This window comes from Channa argus, chromosome 4, assembly GCF_033026475.1.
Source record: "Channa argus isolate prfri chromosome 4, Channa argus male v1.0, whole genome shotgun sequence".
Classification (NCBI taxonomy): Eukaryota; Metazoa; Chordata; class Actinopteri; order Anabantiformes; family Channidae; genus Channa; species Channa argus.
The window spans coordinates 16,005,208-16,020,771 of NC_090200.1; the positions used below are offsets into that span (position 1 = coordinate 16,005,208).

Below are 15,564 nucleotides of genomic sequence, written 5' to 3' on the forward strand. Positions count from 1 at the left end.
AAATGTTACCAACAATTTGGAGCGCATGCTTATTTTAGAGGTTACATGAGCTCATGAAAACAAGATTTTCTACTGGTGGGCTGTGACATATTGGTTAACTATTGCTCACACAGAGCTGTGAAGCTGAGGGCTGTGCCCACTGAGCACATCTCAATTCCCCATTAAAAGCCCACCACTCTCCTCCCCTCAGTATGCCCCATATCCCGACCTCGCCGCCTCTACTTTCCTGAGGAGCTCAGCTCCAGTGTGGCCGGGTGCCCGCGGTTTCCATAGTGAACTGGTCTTATCCCAACAAAGAGGCAGAACAAATCGATGTCTCTCTCCCTGCCTCTCTCTCCCCCCTCCCATACTCAGAGAAAAAACGACCTCCTTGACATAAGAGGTAGTGCTCGTTAGGAACAGTCATTGAAGGCTGACTGGGTGCGCGCTAAATTCAAAGTCCAGGCAGGTCATAAAACTTCAGTAAAGACACGTGATAGCTCCCCGTGATTTCAGGTGGCTACGTAGATGCAAATTGCTCCTCAAAATCATAAAAAGACGCTCAGAAGTCTCAGACCGTTAACTCTGTGATGCTCAGCTGTGCGTCAGCGACCAAAATAGTTTGGGACTTTCCACAACCGATGTTTACGCACAGCTATGCTGGGTTTAGTTCTAAGGCAGCCAGTTACTGAATTTCAGGTTTTGTGACTGCATGAATCCATGTGGATCAGTGACTTAAGAAAAGCGTGCTCGATGAGATGGAGTGACACTTCCAATGGGTGGAACAGAGCGCCTGTGGTTACTTGCAAGTTTATGTCAGGTAATGTCCTCAATCCTTATTCACTTATTCCAGGTCTATCTTATAATACTGTTGAAGGGAAGACACAAAATATTTTGAAGTAACAGGCAAATTCAGGAAATAGCATTTTTCTTTTAGGTGGCATTGCTGACTTGTGAACAGCCTTTAACTCCTGTTGAGGTGGAAATTGTGTTTCCATCCTTCCCTTCCAGTCAGGATCCAGACAGCTACACAGTCACCTGCTCTGCTGCTAATAACCATCTGGTAAAGACACTAGTAAAGGAGCTCATGTCAAAAGTATTATAGTTGGATTTTATTTTTGTCTGTGATCTATAAACAACCTTTTAACGTCTCTACAGGTGTATGTGGAGCCCATTAATCAATCAGCATGCACTCCTAATAGCAAGATGTCCCTGCAATTGGTTGAGGACCAAAGGGGGTATAATGTTACTTTGACAGCCAGCAGCAATGGTGTTTCACTTGAGACAAAAACCTTTCACTATGGTGGGTCTCTGTGAACTGTTGCTTTAAATTTAACTGACCTAATGAAGAAAGGTGACACACTGCACTTGATTGTTTTAATTTTTTTGTTATATTAATGATATCATCTCTGTTTTTGTTTTTGCCCTTTCCTTGTGGATTTGTGTCCAGTTCCAGTTTGTCTGTCTTCTTTTCATGTGTACAGCACAGCGACCACTGCTCTCCTAACGTGGAAACTTCATAGAAACCAAAGCCTTTCCGCGTTCAGTCTGTACAACACTAATACACAATCTGTCACACAAATTGTCGACATAAACTCTTCTGAGGCAAAATCCCAGTACACAATAAAGGGTCTCCAGTCTGGCACTCGCTTTAAGGCCAGTGTTGTGGTAACTACATTCCTCAAGCGACTTAATGTAATCTTGAAGCAGAGGCTCACCATTGGCATGGAAACAGGTATTGCATTACTCATGTGCTGTACAACAACCAACTTAACCAACAACCATAAAACTTAACTGCAGACAGAGTGAAATGTGTGGTCTAAGTGATTATTTCTGTTTTCAGCTCGGTGCCCTCCAGGTTGGCTGGCCAATGAGAGAAGCTGTTTCACTGTGAGAAGAACAGGATTAAGATGGAGCGAAGCCCAACAAAGCTGCAAGCACCTGGCAGCTGGAAGTCACCTAGCTGACCTGAAGACCCTGGACGATCTGTTATTTGTGTCTTCTCACCTTGTGAGCCACAACAATTTGCTCCTGCTATGGACTGGGCTCAATGACCAGCAGGTAGGTTTATTTCAGAAACATAATTTTCATTGTGCTGAGGAAAACTTTTTACATTTTACACCCTGTGAAAAGTGAACCTCAAGACAGTTGTTTTGAATAGTAAGCAAAGTATATTAAGCCAGTTCCTTTGGCTTTAAAGCAGTGTTGCACCTTTTGGGCACAACAGCATGCTGTAGCTGAAACACCAATGACCGCTGGGTTCACCGCTGATGATATGTCCCAGTAGAACATAGCGAACTTCACTAGACAGGTGTTTTTCTTACAGTTTACTTTGTAAAACAAAAAATAGTGTAGCGGCAGCAGTTCCTCCTTAAAGAGGAGGGTTGTTTTTCATGCTTTCACTTTATTAGCAGTGAGCAGGTGATGCTTGTCTTGTTTATATGTAGTGCATAGTATATTTTTTGTCACAGGAGGAGGGCCAGCCTCTTTGGTCTGATGGTTCCTCGCACAACCTCACAAACAACATCGGGACATTGTTGCCAGCCAGTGTGACGGACTGTTTTGCCCTTCAGAGGAACGCAACGGGGCCGGGATACTTTCTCACTCCATTTTTCTGTAACATCCCCTTACCCTTCATCTGTCAATACCAAAGTAAATAATTTGTGGGGTTTTATTGACTGGTGTTTTTGTATATACAGTATTTTACAATTCTGAGAAGCTGAATGATTGATGCACAAATTATGCACTTATGAAATATATTTAGTTTCTAATTTGGATTGGTTACTCTGCTTCCCCCTATTTCACAGACCCTCCAGTCCCGTCCTCATTCTCCTTTGACCTTGTTCAGGTGACAGAGGAGCACGTGGAGCTTCGTTGGAGTGACCTCTCAACCTTGAACTCAGTTAAACATTCGCTTTTTGAGATATTCCTCCAGTACCAAGAGGAGACAAATAAAGAATTGGATCAAGGTGAAGAAGACCGAAGAAGGGATTCAGATGTCTCAAAGAGGATACAGAGCCAGAGCACTATTAAAAGAATTGTGAAAGTACCCATTTCCATTTCCTCCAGAGGAGTAACCGTGGCGGGTTTGTCTCCCGGGAGCATCTACACTTTCACCCTTCAGGCCTGTCACCCTGCTGGTTCCACCTGGAGCTTGGGACAAACACGGACTGCGTATACTAGTGAGTCTGCTGACAAGCAGCTGTACACATGAGTCACACAAAGAAGGCAAAACAATTTGAAGCATCTTCTGCTAAGTTGTTTTTTTAAGTTAACATTTTTGAAATGTTTATGTTCACTTTCTCACAGGACCACTTACTCCACAAAATATCACTGTTGGCCCCGTTACGATCAGTCAGATTAGTGTTCACTGGATCCTGCCAGAAACACATCATGCGGCTGCATGGACATTTGTTGTACGCTATGTGGACATGTCTTCAAGTCAAGAGAGGATTGTTAGAATGGTCAACATCTCCCGGCCATCAGAAACTGGCAGGTTGCAGTCACACACTGCTGTCATCGGAGAGCTGGAGTCTTACAGGAAATACCTGGTGGAAGTTTACACAGTCACCCAGCACGGGGTAGAGAGCTGTGGTCACGTGCCGCTGACTGTACAGACTGGTAAGCATGTTATAAATCTTTCCGTAATTCAATGTGTGATTGCAGGAAAAACATAGATGTCACTGATAACATGTGTCACTAACAACATTACCAATAAATGTGTGTAATGTAAGTGCCCAAGCTATGCCTGTGACAGTGAACAAGCATTCACAATACATGGACCCTGAAACTTATAGATCTGAATGGAATTCAACATTTGTTAATTTTATAACAACAGTTTCTTGACTTTCTGGAAAATTACCTTCATAATAATGTTTTGATTTAGTTTTAGTTTTTAAGTTTAAGTTGTTGTTTTTTTAAAGGCAGTTTTTTAGCTTAAGTTTCTATCATTTGTTTCTGAATAAAGTGAATGTTAGTAGTGGCAAATGTTTCATTATTAATTTGACAAGTGTCCGGTAGTAGTTTTAACAGTTAAAAACTGGAAAGGTTAGTATGAACAATAGAATCAAACATGAAGTACGGCTACAGACATTCTCAGATTGTCACCATAGATCAGTTTATTTTTCCAAGAGTTTACTCTACAACAGATCAACTTTGACTGAACTTAAAGCCTATTTTAGATCTCACATACACATCATTTAGTCCCAGTGTGCTAAAAGTGAGGTAGACAGTAAAGATAGTGTTAACTAAGAGACTTCTCAGATAAGCAGTTAAAAATGAATCCAATGAATGGGTTTGATAAGCTTGTCTTATTGCCCTAATGTGATCAGATTTACTCATTTGCCTTTTCAAATATATCGCAGAACTGTTGGCTGTTATTTGTGCCCAGCTGAACAGCCTTGTGAAGCCACGAGTCTGCATAAGTGGAAATTTGCCAGTGTAAATGATATGAAGATTTCAAATTGAAGTCTAGCATTAACATGCCAGAATACTTGTGCTGATTCAACTTTCTGACTGACTACTAAAAACATCGTCTGTTTTACCTCTTAGCGGTAAGGCCCCCTAGTGGTTTGACGGTGTTGAGCACAAGGGGAAATCTGACAGCCTGCTGGATTAGTCCACCTGATGACCCTCCAGATGGTTATTATATCACATCCCACGCATTCAGTAGCCCCAGTGCTTCTTCACTGTGGCTAAACACATCCAGTCCTGATGAACAGTGGATAAATCAGTCCATTTGTTTTCATTTGGGCACATTTACACCAGGTGAAACTTATGAAGTTGGAGTGGTCTCACTGAAGGAAAAAAGCAGGAGCCAAAGGACCAGCATCATACACACCACTGGTAAGGGAAACAAGAAGAATGCATATGTGTTTCAAGCATACCAGTAAGAATACAAATATGCCTCCATATATTTTTCTCCTTCTCTATGTGTAGCTCCAATGCCAGTTCAGGTAGCGGTCCCTCTTTCAGTGGGCACAACCTCTGCCCAGCTTTACATCCAGCATCCACATCTGGGTCTTATCGATGGAGTGAAAGTGTGTATATGTCTTGGAGTTTGTGGCGCACATAATTCCTTATGTGGGTTTACATGTAACTGGTACCCCCTCCCTGTGGGCGTTCATATCGTAAACCTTAGCAACCTCAGTCCAGGATCAGAGTACCAGATCCAAGTGTACAGCACTAGCCAACAGCAGATGGGATCACCATACTACACCCCTCTAATTAGAACAAGTGAGTTCCCTCTGTGGATTTGCACATCTTAAACACATGTTCTGCATTATATCTTACGAAGATAATGCTCTTTAGTTTTAATTAGAAGATTTTACAATTGTCGATTTAACTATACAATGGTACAATTGTGGATTTAATTTTAGAGACCTCAGGTTTTGGTGCTGTACTTGTTTGTATTATTTTGTCCATTACCACCAAAAAACACTTTGATATAGAATTAAATACAATTAAATAGCACCATAAACCATATCCTCAAATTCTATCCTCTTTGACCATATTAGTCAAATTAGCCCCCAGTTTGAACAAAAACAACATTCTAATCTGTAAAGAGGAAAAATGATTGTAGGAGTGTTGTGTTACACTGCATTCGTTTTAGACAGGTGGACCTAATGAAGTGTCAGCTGAGTGTTTTTATTCTCAGGGGTTCTACTCTGAGGGCTTCAGTCGGTGATGAATGATTTAATTAACACAACAACAAAATCAATTGGCTTCGGTCCGGCTCCAACCTTATATTCTACAATAGATGTGTGATGTTGTTGGGAGACAGTGTGTATTCTAAAGCCGACACATCCCTTTGTGGCAAACCTAAATCAAGGCATATCACTGATGTCTTTGAGCTTTTTTCAAGTTAAAAAAGACAGACTCCCTGAAGAGGTCTGTCCTCCAAAAAATACATACTTTTATGTGGTGTTTTTTATCCTGTTGGTTGATTAAAATTCATTATTTCTTTTAATGATAATGTTTTCATTGTATTATTATTGTAATAATTCTGTTATTTTTAACAATAAATTAGCCATTGTCAAATACTTTAATCCAGAGGTTTTTAAGATATCCGCACCCAAAAGTAATTAGTATTTTCAGTGTGTTAATTACAGTATGGGTTCTGGGATATGGTTTGTAATTTTAGGTTTGGCCCCTCCCAGCAGAGTGAGAGAGGGCTTGGTGACAGATTCGTCCATCGAGCTGCTTTGGGATCCAGCAAAAGGACAAGCTCACAGCTACGAGGTCATATGCCTCAACTGTGACCATTCACATATGGTAAAAAAAGAAAATAAAAATATATATATATTTCTCTCTCTCTCTCTCTCTCTCTCTCTATATATATATATATATATATATATACATACATACATACATATATACATATATACATATGTGTGTGTGTGTATATATATAATCATCTCCCTGCTAACTGCAGCTGCTGCTGAATTAAAATAAGTTTTTAAATGAACTTTGCGTGTATTTAATTTCTGTGCTAAAGGTGCAGAAGGTGTTAAGTCAGTCAGCAGTGTTTTCCAGCCTGACTCCAGGCAGACTCTACCACTTTGCAGTGCGAACAGAGAAGGAATCTTTCCCTGACAGCTCCTCTGTCACTATAAACATCACAGCAGGTAAACACACAACCACACACACATACACACACTGCTCAGTTTTTCTTTTTTAATAACTGTATGTGTTTTTTTTTTTTTTATTTGACAGCCCCCAGCCCAGTGGAGATGTCTCGCGTCAATAAAACTGCATCGTCCATACACATTAATTGGAGTATAGCCAGGGGAATATTGAACAGACTCATCCTGTCAATCAAAAACAAAACATCCAGTCAAGAGCAGATCATTTCTCAAAAGGACATCAGGTCTTCCTCATTCTTGTCATCCAGCACACAAATGGTCACAGCGTTGTGAACTTAGAATTACAGCTGATCTAACTTTATTTCAAAGAACATTTGATTATTAAATTAATTTTACATTTACATTTAGTCACTTGACACTTTTATCGCTTTTATGACTTACAAGTGAGGCACAAGGCAAGAAAAAATCTAAGCCAAGGAGAAAACATTATTGCAAAGTGCTTTGAGAAAAGGTGTTCAAGACGGTGGTGAGACCAGCGATGTTGTTCGGCTTAGAGACAGTGGCACTGAAGAAAAGACAGGAGGCAGAGCTGGAGGTAGCAGAGCTTAAGATGTTGAGGTTCTCTTTGGGAGTGACAAGGATGGACAGGATCAGGAATGAGTACATCAGAGGGACAGCTTTATGGATGTAGTGAGGGAGGACATGAAGTTAGTTGGTGTGAGTGAAGAGGATGTAGAGGACAGAGTTAGATGGAGGCATATGATTCGCTGTGGCGACCCCTGAAAGGGAACAGCCGAAAGGAAAAGAAGAAGAAAGAAGAAGCTTTGAAAAAAGGTGTTTCTGTTTTATGATATGCAATTGCAAGAAAGAACAGATAGGGGTTTTTTTTAAAGTGCATAGGAAGTTACAGAAGAGATTAGATTTTAGCAGTTTTTTGAAAACGGGAAGTGAGGCTGATGGCCATGCAGGGTTAAGTACTCAAAACTAATGCTTAGAAATATTGACAGCCACATCTGTGTATGTTTACAGAACCTACACCTTTGAAGGCCTTGGTGCTGGGTGCCAGTATACAATTGAAGCGATTAGCATCAGTGGGGAAAGGAAGAGCAAACCTACTTCTCTGATCCTCCATACATGTGAGTTTACAAGTTGAAGACAGACCTGGCTCCAAATTTGAGTTTTTCTTGTGTATTTGTATTTTGGTTTCAGACTTTGGGTTTTATTGGTGTCTGACACATGTAAATACTAAAGCATGTAAAAAGTTCAGATTACATATTAAATACATTTGTCAGAATGACTGATGACCAAGCACTATTATGTGTCAGTACATAGTCTCACCTGCCAATGGGAATTTTGTCCCCAGTCCCTGACGTACCACAAGAAGTGGCTCTTTCAGAGCAGGTAGTGACATCTGTCTTTGTCACCTGGAGACCACCACCGGGACAGGTGGAGGCATACAAAGTAAGTCACTGTTTTCTAATGTATCTGTCCAGAGACAGGGAAAACTGTCATTGGTTATTAGACCAAAGAAACTTCCATGTGTGACTTTGCACAGATTAAAGAGGCCACTTGCGTCAGGTTGGGCACTCACCTGTTGGTAACTTAGCAACTGTTGTCAGCATACCACAGATTCGGTTACCAACACTTTAAAGATGTATGACCTCTGCAGAGCCACAGCCAATAAAAATGACCAAGCACATTGCATGAACGTATGATACATAACACACTGTAACAGAAGTAAATGAGACACATTGGTAGATACGATTATCAGACTTAACAGAAGTCTCATGTATTCACTCAAAAAGTTTTCTTTACATGCCCTATATATGGACTGACAATTCCTTTTTCTTATCAGCTTGTTTTTGGCCTCTTGGCTGTGGACAGGAAATTATGGAATGAGGTGCTTGTTAAAAGCACCAGTTATGAGATCAGGGATTTGATCCCAGGGTCAGACTACGGTCTCAGCATACAGAGTGTATTGGGCTCAGATACCAGCCTGGCAGTCTACAGAGAGTTCAGCACACGTGAGAGACACACCTCCACAGAAACACTCATACAACAGGCCCAAATGCACATTATATCCTTGCTCATCTGCAAGGGTATAATTTATCTTAAATTTTAATGTTGTAAATATTAAAGGGCATAATTTCCTAGTAACAAAAACATTTTCAGTTGTAAATTTGCACACACTCTGTCTTGTAGGCCCGGCTGGATTATGCAGCCTCCACTTGGACTATGTGAACTCTTCCTCTGTCTCTGTAAGCTGGGACAGAGTGTTTGGAGAGTTTGACTTCCACAGAGTAATTGTGGCCAACGCCTCAGTCACAAACACACTTATCGTACCCAAGGAAGAAGAGGTTGCTGTGGTTACAGGGCTGGTGGACGGCTGCAGCTACAACATGAGTGCTGAGAGAGTGAGAGGAGTGACACGAGGGCGCGCTGGCTTTCTTACTGTAACAACAGGTAGACAATACACTGGACTGCACTGGTTTATGAAACCCCATTTTTATTTCTCATGCGGATCCCAATTCATTAAATTACTCTGTTGCTCCCTTTCCTGTCCCTCATAGTACCAGCCCATGTACAAGGATTGTGTTTCGTGAATGTGTCTGTACATTCCTTCTCACTACGGTGGGAGCAGTCAGTGGGTTGTGTGGATCATTACCAAGTGAGCCTGATACCTAACCAGGGAAAAGTCACAGTGCACCCTGCGCATGATGGATATGTTCAGGTACAAACACATACTCAGTGAAACACACACTGCTTATATGCGAGAGCTGAATTTAAACTATGTTTTAAACCTAAGCCTCCTCAGCGATGACCAGACAGAACAGGTTATTGAAACACCTAAATATGAAAGAGAGGTAGTGTGACATTGTAGACCGCCAGACTCATAGCTCAATGCACAAACTTCATGCACAAAAACATACAAACATACATGCATTGTGTCTCCTCCCATTCAATCAAGTCCAACCCCATACTGCCTCTTCTCGGCTGCCAGGTGTCCGATATCCCCCAAAGTGTAACTTTACACACACTCACACACACACACAGACATAAAAAGGAGCACACAGGGTTGAGTAATAGATCTCATTATTTATTAAGTTGGCCTCATGAGCTCAACCCTGAATCATTCATTTGCTTAAGCAGCTCTCCCCAGAGAGCAAAAGAGACCAGAGGGAACGCATTAGCCTTGTGCTAATAAAAGCACTCACTGCTCTTCTTGGCCAACCACTAACATTTTGGAATACTTCAATATGCCTGGACAAGTAACTCTGTGACCTTTACTCATACCACTAACCAGCTTCTAGACTTGGAGTCATTTCTATTCACCTTAGTGGATCACCTGTCAACCACTGCTAACATTTTCACTTTACCACGAGATGCAGCTCTCCATGCCACCAGGCCTCCAACCTGCTGTGACTAAACTAAAGCTAACTCTGCCACAAAGTATGGGCTTGTTGTCACTCATCCTGCTGCTTACAGTCCATTTGGAACAAGTACACTCGCAGGTAAGAATTCAATACTCAGAGGCTGACATTGCTGTGCACAGAGGACAAAAAAAAGCACTTAGGATGAACAGCTTACACACTTCCAGTCATACTTGTCTTAGATAAATTCATGTGTACACTTCCATGCAGCTATATAAATTAAGGCATGCACACACAGATGTAAAAAAAAAAAAATGCTTTGTAATATTTCCGGGTGGTCTGTGACACATTGCCAAGCAACATGCTGTGTGTCGCGTTTACAAATGTTGGTTGCAACACACACAAAAGCAAAACTAGTCCAGCACATTCAACACTGTTCATCTGTCTCACAAATATAAACAAACTGTAAAGAGATGCAAACGTGCAGCCCCAAGTGGAAGCAAGCTGGGATCCATTAACAACCACCCACCTTTATGCAGATAATACAGATGGTTCTTCTTCAAATAGAGTTGTGGAGACTCTTTATTACACAGCACAAACAAAAATAACAGATGGTTAATTGCCTTTTTTTTTTGCGTGTATCTGTGTACGTTGTGAGCAGGTATCTCTATTGTTGCTGTTTTTTAACAGGCGGATGTGGTGAGTGTCAGTTCAGGCACACAATACACTGTAACAGTCACAGCAGCTTCCTCCTCCAACATCAGCCCTGGAGTCAGCCGCATGATCACTACTAATGAGAGTGGTGAGCTGTGCATATACACGCATTGTTTTTTGCTGTTATTTTCAGGGTATCAAGGTGGCATCAGATTTGTGTGTGCCCTCTATTGTTTAATTTAGGCCCTGTTTAGCACATGCAGTACACACAGACATACACACACACACAAGTAAAAAGAAATTAGTACAGTAGGTGTGTGTGTGTGTGTAGAAGAGGGTATACTCTTTTCCCTGCTTAATTCCTTTTAGTAACTTAAGCCCAGGCTTTTGAACCTCAGGATGAATGGGTTTGCAGTGAATGTCAGTGAAATGCCACTACTGTGTGAGGCCCTATTCATCAGCGCAGCTTAAAACGCTTTCACACAGGCATACACAAGCATGTAGAATCAGCACACTTTCTACAGCAACACTATTCTTCAGAGGAGTTTGATACTGAGTTGAGGTATTCAATTTGTGGCATACAAAAGCTATTAATAAAAATTTAAAAGTTTTTCTCCTCTGTTCCCTTTGATTATCTGATGTCCTCTTCTCTCTTTTCCTTCACAATTATTTACCCCTTCTCCAGTTCCTGGTCCACCTACTAACCTAGAAGGAGAGGCCGTAGGCTCTAACGGTATTCTGCTCTCCTGGACCATGCCACCTAATGCTGGAAATAATATTGAATATGCGATCAGGTAGTTTTCTGTTATTTTCTTGAAAAATTGTGATTCAGGATGTGAGTCAGTTCAGAGACTCTAGAGTTACGACATTGTGTCACAATTTTTTATAAGGACGAACCCATGTGAAGAGATGGTGAGAGGGAGTAAACAGATAACCAGGTTTATTTAGGGCAAAAAACTCTACAACATGAGATTGCTCCTGAAAGGAGGACACGAATGTGAAACATAAACTACCAAACCCAAATGAACACTAGGATATGTGACTAAGATTACAAAACAGAACGAAACCAAACCCCAGGCCGGGAACAGAGTTTAAAAAACAAGAATCAGGAATCCAAAAAAGCATGTCAGGTAAACCAGGGAGAAAGGTGCACAATCTCTTGGGAAAAAGACAGAGGATCTGGGGAGAGCTTCATTTAGGTATACATGAAGCAAGGAACAGGTGAAAACAATCATGATTAAGAAAACATGAAAACACGGCAGGAAGCAGGTAAAAGTGGCTACAAAATAAATGTCCCGGGCAGGAAGTGGAACTGATGTCCAGATCATGATACATTGTCCCCAACAATGCAATTTCATGTGCAACCATCATTCACTTGCTCAGTCCTCAAGGCTAGAAATATGTGAAAATATCAATTATATTAAAAAAACCCAGTCTAATTGTGAAATAACTATTTATATACTATTTAATATACTTTAATGCAAAGTTTATTAAAACATGCTCATCATTTCTGTGTACATTTTGTCGTCTTTGTGCAAAGTTGCTGTGTTGCACAGACTTTTTTCGATTGGAATGGCTTTGTGTGCCTTTTCAAGGTACATTCATAAATGTGTTGCAAAATCCTCTGTTTGCAGCGCCGTAATAGAATTTGGATATGAAAATGATGAGCCCCAATAAGAGATTTTTCGAATGCAGTTTAATGTTATAATAATTTCCTCTAAAATGTTGGCAAATCGAGGTATTAAGTAGCATTAAATTAGAGTGAAGTAGAAAGTATACTTATTTTAACCACTCTATTTGAGTAACAGCTCATGTTCCATGTACTTTATTATTTACCACTAGTTATTTTACACCTTCACCTAGTTTAAATGTTTTTCTCGTACATCAAGTTCCATATTGTTCATAAATATACAGTGTCATATGAACTAAGAGGTGATAATTTTAAATATCCATTTTTGTTCTTGCAGGTACCGGGAGGTTTGCCCCTATCCTGATGTGACCTTTACAAAGGTGATCAAGATCCTAGAAATACCAGAGACCCTGCTCACTGATTTTATCTCAGGTTCTACATACCTCATACAGGTGGGATACACAATTCATCAAGTAAATCTTTATTTTTATAACAGTTAGATAGGAATTTTCTTTAGGGACAGAAAACAAGTTGCAAAAACACGAAAGGACCAGAGATGATCAATAAATAAATTTCCAAACCCCAAAATAATAGAATAAATTATTGGAGCACGTTTTTTGAAAAGCTTACAATACACATAACAGCTTTCCATGGATATTACTGTTGTACATGTACATGCTATATTTATAATATATTTATATATTTATATGTATAAACTGTATATTTTACAGACTTTAAATGTTCATATTTAGTAGATACATGCCATGGGACAGTATGGGCAAACTTTTTTTTAATCTCATACAAAGACATTCCTGGAAAATGTCCTCTTCTATTATCATGTGAATATGGCTATCTAACACAGATCCCGCAGGACCATTCTATTCTCTGGATGAATACAGTAATTGATCCAGATTGCATTATTAATCAGGTAGACAGATCTATGGATCGGCCATCTCTCTTTCCACTGACTGTTGTCACTGAGCTTGAATGTGATCATGCTTATTAGTTTTCAGAATTCATTAACCCACAATGACCTTCATACAAATTGACTTTGACAGACTGACACACATATTAGTCACACCTCTGTGTACTGTTCAGTATTTGTATGTGTGTGTATTATATTACTACATCGCACCCGTGAATGTGTTTGCCCTTTAAATCATACAGAGACCTGACCTTGAGCAACTTCCTTATACATTCATCAACCCTTCACATCTAACAGTCAAGCAATCTATTTGTGTTATTTACACCCTAAATGAGTAAAAAGCAGTTTAATTATGAAGTCTTGCAGCATTATGACTTATTGTAATTTTAAAATGATGAATAGCTGGAGGGGGTGTGCAGAGTATTGATGCAGTGAAGGATGGATACAATATCACACTACAATCTAATACTTAACATATGGCTTTCAGACTTAGGAGAATCATTATCTGTGGAAGAAGATAAAATACACACTTCAAATCTAGTTTAATCCTTCTGCTGTGCTGGGTATTATATTGGTTTTTATTACATTATACTGTAAATTGTAGCTACCAGTTTACATTAGATTGCACTTTGAAGGTTTTTATTTCCGATACATCCTACATTTTATTAAAAAAATCAAAGATTTGAGCAGCAGCTCAGAAGCTAATTGTCTATGTACACTGTGTCATATATTTTATGTCGCAATTTCTTTATATGTTGCTATTCCCTGAATAATAATCTTGTATTATTGTTGTTTGTGCATTACTAAGGTTGCAGAATTAACTCTGGCTGTGTGTCATTCAATTGTGATCATTGACTGAGATTTGCAACTAATTCGGATGTAATGACTGCACTATTGGCAAGAACATGAATTATATATCATATGTAATACTAACTTTCTCTCTTTCTGTCTCTCTGTAGGTAGCAGCCATATCTTCTGCTGGAGAGGGGGCATTCAGCAAAGCTCTATACATAAAGACCAATGAGTCCCGTAGGTTTCCACATACATGCATTGTAAACAGAATTGTTTGTTTATTTGTGTATATTCACTTGTGTTTATGTTTCCTACAGCCCCTGGCCTGGTGACTAATTTGACAGCATTTGCTCAAAACCATACATTTGTCATGGTTAACTGGTTCCTGCCACACCGCATCCATGGCCTTATCACAAAGTTTGCTGTCAAGGCAAAACATGCTCGTACAGGGCAGACGGTCCGTACGCTGGAGGTCAATGCAGAAGCCATCATGACTGGAGCGCTGCCTCACTGCAATGTACAGCGCTGCATTATCATATCACCTCTGGCTGTCGTCCTGTTATTGTGAAATATTTTTTCAATTTTTTTTTTTCAGGACTGTAAAATGCCACCAAAGCTCGAAGCCAACAATCTATGCAAAATAAGGCTAGAAATATTTTTTTTTCTTTTGTTTTCCTTCCATTAACTACATGATTTTCTATTTCTAGGATGCAGCTGATATCCTCTCCCGTGCGACTCTTAGCCCTTTGGAGATAACAGCATCCTCTCCCCCAATTACCCTGTCTGCGGTGCCCCCTGCAGCCTCCTGGAGTGTGCCCATATCAGTTGGGGTGGATCAGCTGCGACCTTACACTGCCTACCTATTTGAAGTGTCTGCCTTCACCTCAGATGGAGAGGGGCAGATAGCCTCCACTATGGTTCGCATGCCCGAATCAGGTGCAGAAAAAGAAGCAAATCAGGCCGTAGCTTTCCTTTCATTTGTCCATTTTAGCAATGTATGGATATAAGCATACAGTATAATGGATGTACTGCATTTATAAGTATCATTGTATGTGTGTGTGTGTGTGTGTGTGAATGGCAGCCCCAGAAGACCCACCACAAGACATCCTTATACTGAATATGACATCAAGATCTATTTTTGTGTCCTGGAAGTCTCCTGTGATCATCACAGGGAAATTCACTTATGTGCTCTCCCTTTATGGACCTGCAGGTTATTAATTAGAAACTCAGGAACACACTTGTATGTCTGTGCACACTAACAGACTCAAACAGTGAAAATGAAAAGAAAAATACACATGTGCTAAACATATGGTTGTTCTTTTCCAGGTTATTTGTATGATAACAACACAGCAAATATGCAGTTTGCTTTTTCTGATTTGACTCCCTACACAAGATACACAGTGGCTGTTCAAGCCAAAGCTGCAGGAGAAGTGGGTCCAGCAGCCCAACGTACTGTAATTACACCTGCTGAAGGTGAGAACATTTAAACATAATGTACTAGTATATCTCTTAGGGCATTTGCATTAAGCTCCATGACCTACTTAGGATAATGACTTAAACGTATTTTAACAAACTTGTAAATATAATTGCAAATTTTTGCCTATACAACATGACTGAGGTGTGTTTTGT

The 15,564-nt window shown here is 40.2% G+C and overlaps 1 protein-coding gene across 2 annotated transcripts in view; it reads left to right on the forward strand.

Moving 5' to 3' along the window:
- Positions 1-470: 470 nt before the first annotated feature.
- ptprq (protein tyrosine phosphatase receptor type Q) overlaps positions 471-15,564 on the forward strand; it is a 35,307-nt gene continuing 20,213 nt past the window's right edge. For both annotated transcript variants that reach the window (XM_067500220.1, XM_067500221.1), the window contains exons 1-26: positions 471-799; positions 917-1,042; positions 1,138-1,282; positions 1,430-1,714; positions 1,823-2,040; positions 2,451-2,631; positions 2,787-3,161; positions 3,289-3,600; positions 4,531-4,824; positions 4,918-5,214; positions 6,122-6,252; positions 6,476-6,605; positions 6,694-6,847; positions 7,593-7,699; positions 7,927-8,024; positions 8,419-8,587; positions 8,766-9,026; positions 9,134-9,294; positions 10,625-10,736; positions 11,274-11,382; positions 12,556-12,670; positions 14,103-14,172; positions 14,253-14,452; positions 14,643-14,871; positions 15,017-15,145; positions 15,262-15,408. In XM_067500220.1, coding sequence (XP_067356321.1) covers positions 755-799; positions 917-1,042; positions 1,138-1,282; positions 1,430-1,714; positions 1,823-2,040; positions 2,451-2,631; positions 2,787-3,161; positions 3,289-3,600; positions 4,531-4,824; positions 4,918-5,214; positions 6,122-6,252; positions 6,476-6,605; positions 6,694-6,847; positions 7,593-7,699; positions 7,927-8,024; positions 8,419-8,587; positions 8,766-9,026; positions 9,134-9,294; positions 10,625-10,736; positions 11,274-11,382; positions 12,556-12,670; positions 14,103-14,172; positions 14,253-14,452; positions 14,643-14,871; positions 15,017-15,145; positions 15,262-15,408 — 4,600 coding nt within the window. In that variant the 5' untranslated portion in view covers positions 471-754. The remainder of the gene's footprint in view (positions 800-916; positions 1,043-1,137; positions 1,283-1,429; positions 1,715-1,822; positions 2,041-2,450; positions 2,632-2,786; positions 3,162-3,288; positions 3,601-4,530; positions 4,825-4,917; positions 5,215-6,121; positions 6,253-6,475; positions 6,606-6,693; positions 6,848-7,592; positions 7,700-7,926; positions 8,025-8,418; positions 8,588-8,765; positions 9,027-9,133; positions 9,295-10,624; positions 10,737-11,273; positions 11,383-12,555; positions 12,671-14,102; positions 14,173-14,252; positions 14,453-14,642; positions 14,872-15,016; positions 15,146-15,261; positions 15,409-15,564) is intronic.